The 7,406-nt window shown below is 31.9% G+C and overlaps 1 protein-coding gene across 1 annotated transcript; it reads left to right on the top strand.

Moving 5' to 3' along the window:
* Positions 1-253: 253 nt before the first annotated feature.
* Positions 254-1,777, top strand: LOC148583387 (uncharacterized). The gene is made up of 2 exons (XM_088510864.1): positions 254-356; positions 1,304-1,777. The coding sequence occupies exons 1-2, from the start codon at positions 254-256 to the stop codon at positions 1,741-1,743; spliced, it is 543 nt and encodes a 180-aa protein (XP_088366990.1). The 3' UTR covers positions 1,744-1,777.
* Positions 1,778-7,406: the final 5,629 nt, after the last annotated feature.

The following is a 7,406-nucleotide window of genomic DNA, read 5'->3' as shown; positions in this document are numbered from 1 at the left end:
ATTTCCGGATTCATTACTTTCTACGAGGAAAACCATGGCATCAAGACAAAAAGCATATTCTCATAAGTCCCATGAAGGAGGAGATCATCCCCCACATGAAACCAAGATTACTTGAACGCAGAAAGTTGGAAACTTGGAAGATTGGCCAAGAAAAGAAACAATTCTCTCTCTTTCCCAAAGCAAAAACAATCCCAATAATGTATAAAAGAGGCACATAATTAAAGAACAAGTCCTCATGATTATCACCAGTCCAATGGAAACAAAGGCCAGAGCTAACCTCGAGCCCTCTCGTTTCGTACCCTTTTGCAAGTTGCGTACAGAAGAAGGACGTGATGTTCTCGAGCTTCATCTTCAAGGTATCATCTCTCAGCCCCTTGTAAGAGAAAGAGTCATTTGTGTTCCTTGAGAGAAACTCAAAGTTTGACTCAAATTAGTTTTTTTGTTTTTCTTTTTTTAGAGACTCAAATTAGTTAATATAAGTTAAAATAGACTTTGGATTATTTATGATGACATGAATAAAAAATATAAACTAGAAAGTTCTCAAAAAATTTTAGTATAAGCTGGGCAAAATCTTTGTTGCCAATTTATTTCATCGTAAAAAAATTTAAAAAATTAAAATTAAGACCATTTTCTTGGTTGCTTTTTTTTATTTTGAGAAGAAAATGGGTTATTTTGTTTCCTTAATTTGACCAAAAAATATGACATTTTTTTTTAATCCTTAGATATAATGGACGCCAGATTTAAAAGTTTGAGACACTCGAATTCTTTAAAAATTTGAGGGGATCCAGATCCGATTACTCAAGGACTTGTTTTGATGATTCTAATTGTACAACATTATTAGCATCTTAAGGCATCATCATTTTATGAAAAATATTCAAGTTTCACATTTTATGACCATATATGCATTAATTGTACAATGTGAAATCGTGGTTCTATTGTTTAACAAATAAGGGTCTGTTTGGGTTTACGATTTCAAAAAGTGCTATTTTACAATAACAATTTAAAAGTGTGATTTTTAAAAACGCAGTTAAGTGTTTTGAAAAATACGATTTAATCTTTAAAATCGCAGTTTAGCCTTTAAATTTGTACATTTTCAAAAAAGCAACTCGTTACCTGGGATTTAAAAACGCCAATTTTCTTCGTTTTCAAATCTTAACATTTTTAAAACGCAATTCCAAACAATTCATGTTTTGGGATTTGGTATAAAATCACACTTTTTACCTATAAAATCGCAATACAAAATACACCCTAAGAATCATCTCTAATAACATGAATTAAAAGTTTCCTTCTTGCCTTTTTCTAGGGTTCAAAAGGGAACAACTTAGGGTTCGAATCAACAGTGGCGGGGTTCTTACAATTTGCGGAGAAAGCCCTACTACTCTAGGCTCCTTTCACAAAGAAACGAAGATTCCAAAAGACTGTAATGCAGATGAAATTCGTGCCAAATTTGCTAGCGGGATTCTTTATATAACAATGCCTAAGAAACACGACGAGGGAAAACCAAAACAAGAAAGTAGTCAAAGCAACGTGGGAGAGGATTCTGATAACAACACATCCAAACGCCACAAATATTGGTTGGAGGGTGCAGTTTCAAGGCTGGGAATCTCTAGAAAGATGGCTATGAGGGTGGCAGTTGCGGTTGTTATTCTGATGATTGTTGGAAGTTTTGTGACATTTAAATATTGTCAGAAGTCTGGTCATCATGTCCAAATTCTACCGGAAAATGTGCAACAACTTGAATAGAAATGACAAAAGCCTAATTTAATAAATAAATGTAAAGAGGAAGTGCAAAATAATTTACGTTTAGTGCCAGTGGTGCCACCATTTACTAGCTAATGAACAAGTTTTGAAATTCAAAAAGACGATCCAATTCAAGTGGGAGAAACCATAAGCAAATTGGCTTAGAAAATGACTTGACTTATAACATGTTTGAAATTATGGACGGAATTAGAACTTTTAATTTGGAGGAGCGAAATTTTTTTAAAAAAAACAAACAAACAAATTTTGGGGGCAAAAAACCAATTTTTTTTTTTTAGTGGATCACCTTATACGCCTTGCGGGGCTTGGGCCTTTGGAATTGCATTTGAGAAATAGAGTTTTTAAGTAAAAAACTGCTTTTTGATAAAAGTTTCATTTTTAAGCTTTAACTAATAGTGTATTTTGGTTATTTTTTGGCTTTTTGGGCCCTTAAAAGCGCTTTCAATTTTTTTACCAAACAAGTATTTTTTTCTTCCAACGGACTTTTTGAGTGTTAAACGTACTTTAAGACCCCTAAAACGCACTCTCAAACAGGTCCCAAGGCATAAGGTGGTTCCGCCCTATTTTGAGATTGTGTTTGTAAAATAGAGCTTTTAAATCAAAAAGCGTTTTTTAGCAAAAGCTTCATTTTTAAACTTTTGACAAAAGTGCGTTTTGGTCATTTTTTGACCATTAAAAGCGATTTTAATTCTTTTTATCAAACGGGTACTTTTTTCTTCAAACAAACATATTTTGAGTGTTAAACACATTTTTAAGCCTCTTAAACGCACATCCAAACATGCCCAACTAGACTAACCTCATAACCGGTAGTATATGTAGAGTCACATTATATATCACTTTTTAATTTGATAACTAGTCCTTTGATTTTAACGGGGTGAAACTAGTATTTAGAGTTTGAAGGGTAAAATTTTAATTTTAAAAAACCTTTAAGGGCATTTAAAAAAAGAAATTGGGAAAAAATATGTTGTAGTTCTACTCCTGTATGTAAGGGTTAATTAGAACTGTGACTTCAATATTTTAAAATAATTGTGCGATAAAAATATAGTTTTTAATATTATATATATAAAAGACCAACACCAACCCCCATTATTATTTACAGGCATACCCATTGATAGTTACATGTTAAAAACAGGGGTAGATTGACTGCATGCTCATGTGGATGAACTCCAGTACACCTCAACCTCATTGTAGAAGAACAAGAAACCCAATAATTAAACCAAACAAACCCAACATTCAAAACCACCAATTGCATATTAATTCAAAAAAACAATGAAGACTAGGAACATGTGAAGAGCATTGAGGTGGCTCTTGCGAGCGAGAGCAAAGCCTGAGCCCGTTGGAGAGGCGGCATTTCGGAGAGGACATCTGGATTGGAGGAGCAAGTGGGCCTCCATTTCCTCTAAGCTGGCCAAGGTTCGGTTCACCAACTCCATTATCGAGTCCGGTACCACCGTGCTTTCTCTTCCGCTGGTCACCTATCCCTCCCGCCTCGCCTCCTCCGGCAACTATTGTTAGATTTATTTACAATAAAAAAATAAAATAATTATTATGTGTATTTTAAATAATTATGAAATGGCAACTATTGTTAGATTTATTTACTATAAAAAAATAAAATAATTATTATGAGTATTTCAAATAATTATGAAATATATTTGATTTAAGGATTTAGAAGTTAAAAAAGGTTTAGAGATTTGGTGATTAAAAAATAGTTTAATATGCTATTTAAGGCTTTTGCGGTTACAAAAGAGGTTAATATGCTATTGAAGATGTCCATTACGCTGGACTTTAAGATGTTATTGAGGATCTCCATTAAGTTGTGAGTAATGTTATAAGTCATTTTAGGGTCCTCCAAAATATAATATGGATTTTAAAATTACTGTTAAATTTGAGATGTGATTAATTTATTGAATTTTGATGTATTGGTGATTTTAAAAGTCACACCACATTTGAGAGGACTGTATGAAGACTTATAGCATTACTCTTAAGTTGGACTTGGTGATTACAATTTTGACCATTATGATTTTGGATCATTGGATTCTCCAAAATTACTATAAATATGACTCTTTGGCCAAATGCAAAACATACAAGCCAATAGCTTCTCTCTTGTCTCCTACCAACTTCTTTTGTGCAACTCTCCGTAAGGGTGATTTCTTGTTACTATAGAAAGTGATATTCTAGAGTAACGTTTAGGCTTCATTGTATCCTGGGGACTATTTTGTCATATACCTTAATCACTTAAATGGGGACAAAATACGTTCTAAAGATATGGTCGTTACAATCGAGCCTTGAAGTCTTAATACTATGGGAGTTGAGATTTTTGATCGTTTCTTGGTGGGGGCAATTATAAATAAATTGCCTTCGTTTTGGAATGACTACAAGAAAAAACTCAAGCATGCACGATGACAGAAAATATTCCTCGGAATCTCTTCAACGCCATTTACATTGTAGAAGATTCTAGGAATATAGATAGGAAAGATGATTCTTCTGAAGTGAATGTTATAACGTTAACAAGAATAATCAGAAGAATAAAAACTTCAAGAAAAATGGTCATAATCCCAAATATCAAAATAATAAAAAAGATCATTGCTGTGTATGTGGAAAGCATAGGCATCGCTCCTATCAATATCGGTATAGGAAAGAAGAAGCGAATGTTGTGAATGATGACCTCGTTGCGACGGTAACTGAAGCCAAGCCAATCACGTGACATCCGGGAAAGGATGGTAGCTTGACATTGAAGCCACTATCCATATCTCGAAGAATAGAAATCTTTTTAAGACTTATGATCAAGTAATTGATGATGGAATTGAGGTGAAAATGGGTAAAACATTTAAACCCAAGTCATTGGAAAATTATTCATACATGACGAAAAATTTGATTTTCGTAATCTTTTGAACAAGAGAGGGGTTTCAAGCTTGTGTATAAATCGGATAAATTTATTTTATCCGGGAATGGGGTATTTGTGGGAAATGGTTATTCTTGTAATGGCATGATTAAGATGAATGTAATGGAGTAAAATCCAGTTTACAATATTTCTTCTTTAATTTTAATAAAATGTGATTTATGATTCTAGAGCTGATATGTGTTATACGTACATATTGATGTGTGTGATTTTAATTTTTTGAATCATTAAACATACCTTCTTTCTTTTATATATAATTGCTCAAATACACACATGTTTATTTACTTAAAAGATATATGTTAGAATATATGGAAAATATATAATATTTTCCGTACATTCCATAATTATGCTGATATCAAATATTCTCTATTTATGGGTTGATTGTAATCAAATATTAGGATTGTAATCAAGTCAAGGGCATTTAATTACTATACTTGTATTGAGATACTACCCTATAAATCGGGACATTTGTATTGTAGACAAATAAAGTCAATGAGCACAATGTAGCCCTTAGAGGTATTCCTAGTGGTAAATGTAGGTATCTAACACCTAACCACCTGTAAGTTCTTTGTATTCATTTTCTCTATATTGTTTCTGCTATTATTTCCGCATCATTATATTCCACAATATATATTTGTAAAATGAATTTACATATAAATGGATAATTTCTTATTACACCTCAACAAAATGATTTGGACATCCTAAATCTTTGAAGATATTGAAAATGTGGGGGTGTTTTATTTATGCTAGAAAACCAAATCTTAAAAGACTAAAATTTGATTTTAAAATATATAGATGTGTTTTATGTTGGTTATTTTTGTGTTGATATAATTAAATTGTTTGATGTTAAGGAAATTGATGATATAGTTTGTACTAATAGCAATTTGATAATAATGTTGACATTATCATTTAGGGGAAAATCTACTTTACCCTATTGAACTTTCAGGTGTTTTTCAATTTGAACCCCAAAGTTTAAAAATTGACAATGTACCCCCCTAATGTTTCAAAAATTTTCAATTTAAACCTTCCATTACTAATTTTCATTAAATTGGACGGAAATAAAAAAAAAAAAAAAAGCTTCAGGGTAATTACGTAATTTCATAAATTTCCAAACAAAATCATCAAGGTGAAACAGGCCGAAGTCAACCAATAATACATGTTTTTGTACTATCGCTATAGTATCTTATAATTAATAAGTAGATTTTATTTGCCTTATTTGTTCTCCTAAATTTTTAAAATCGCTGAGATACAGCTTGTAATTAGCTAGACAATTCCTATATAATATAAAGAACTCTCACATTGAGAGATATTCAGTTGACAATTCTAGAGTAACATTTAGGCTTCATTATATCCTGTGAACTATTTTGTCATATATCAAAAGGGACAAATATGTTCTAAAGATATCGTTGTTAGGATCGAACCTTGAAGTCTTAATTTTATTCTTGCCTTCATATTTTCCCCACATTTGTGTGTGTTGGGTGTGAGAGAATATTATTTTTTATCAATATAATAATGCATTGGGTAGCTACAGTGCTACCCAATGCATTTGGTAACCATGTAACTACCCAATCATTTAGGAAAGATACAGGGAAGTTGTTGCGTGTACCTTTTTATAATTTTCTTGAGATTTTTCTTATATATAGGGAAGGAAATTGGCTATTGGGTATATATTGCTAGTGCTCTAAGAGCATTTAGTGAAGCTACTTTTTGCTAAATTTAGGAAACTAAACTACTTTTTGTTTTTCTATCCAAATACACTTTACAATATCGTCCCTTATCTTTCCATATACCAACTAAATATTTTTTCATTACAAAATATAAGTTTCTTTCTTACCCTCACATTTTTTACAAAATTCCAATATAGTCCCTAATGAAAAAGCAAAGAGAGGAGAGGGGAGAGAAAAATATTTTGTATTAAAATAATAGATAAGGAAGCTATAGAGCTTTATTTTCACTCTACCATACCCAATTTTTAGGGAACCTATAGGGATTGATTTTCTATAGAACTGGAGTCGGTGAATCGAACCTCCAGGAAGATGAGTAGGTGAAGTAGAAGACTAAGTTTCTATAGAACAAGTGACAGATACGGAATGATTGATGATGATCTGAAGAATGAGGAATGCTAGGAGATGCTGAAGTATGCGAGATATCCTGTATGACTAAGGAGCAGAACATAATATCAGAAAAAGGAAATTGAACAAGAATTATGAAAGAAGAGTCACCTACCGCATGTATCTTGGATGGAAGGTGAGATGAGGTAGGATCCTTTGCTAGAAAGGAATTTGTTGGGAATACTGCCAAAAAAAAAAAAAAAAGAGATTGTGCAGTGGAAAATAAATATTTTCAAGCAAAGATCGTACCTTATGAAAAACATGCCAATAACTAATCCATTTAAAATTAAACTACATAACAAGAAGGGAAAAATATAAAAAAGCCCCCTCAAACTAACAGCCGTTTGCGATAGAGCCCCATAATGTTCAAAAGATACTAAAGTAACCTATCAAACTACTAAAATGTGTCAAAAATGCAACTTATTTCTTTATATTCCTATAATACCCCTATTCTTTTAACAAATAAAATAATAAAAAATTGTAAAAAAAACCAAACAATTTTTAAAAAATACAAAAAAAAAAAAAAAAAAAAAAAGCCAATGGGTGAATAAAAACAGTTTTTTAACAGAATTTGTGACGCCGGGCAGAACTAAGATTGTCCTGACAGCGTATAATAGCAGCAGAAACTAAGAATTGAA

The sequence above is a fragment of the Corylus avellana genome, chromosome 10 (genome assembly GCF_965113065.1).
Source record: "Corylus avellana chromosome 10, dhCorAvel1.hap1.2, whole genome shotgun sequence".
Taxonomy (NCBI): domain Eukaryota; kingdom Viridiplantae; phylum Streptophyta; class Magnoliopsida; order Fagales; family Betulaceae; genus Corylus; species Corylus avellana.
Note: the sequence above shows the minus strand (reverse complement) of the source record. Positions and strands in the feature narration are given on the sequence as shown.

What these genes read in the sequence shown, in the direction of transcription:
- LOC148583387 (XM_088510864.1), top strand. Translation starts at nt 254, where the DNA reads ATGGAAACAAAGGCCAGAGCTAACCTCGAGCCCTCTCGTTTCGTACCC. An exon ending in TCTCGAGCTTCATCTTCAAG is followed by an intron (nt 357 to 1,303) that starts GTATCATCTCTC and finishes GCCTTTTTCTAG; the next exon opens with GGTTCAAAAGGGAACAACTT.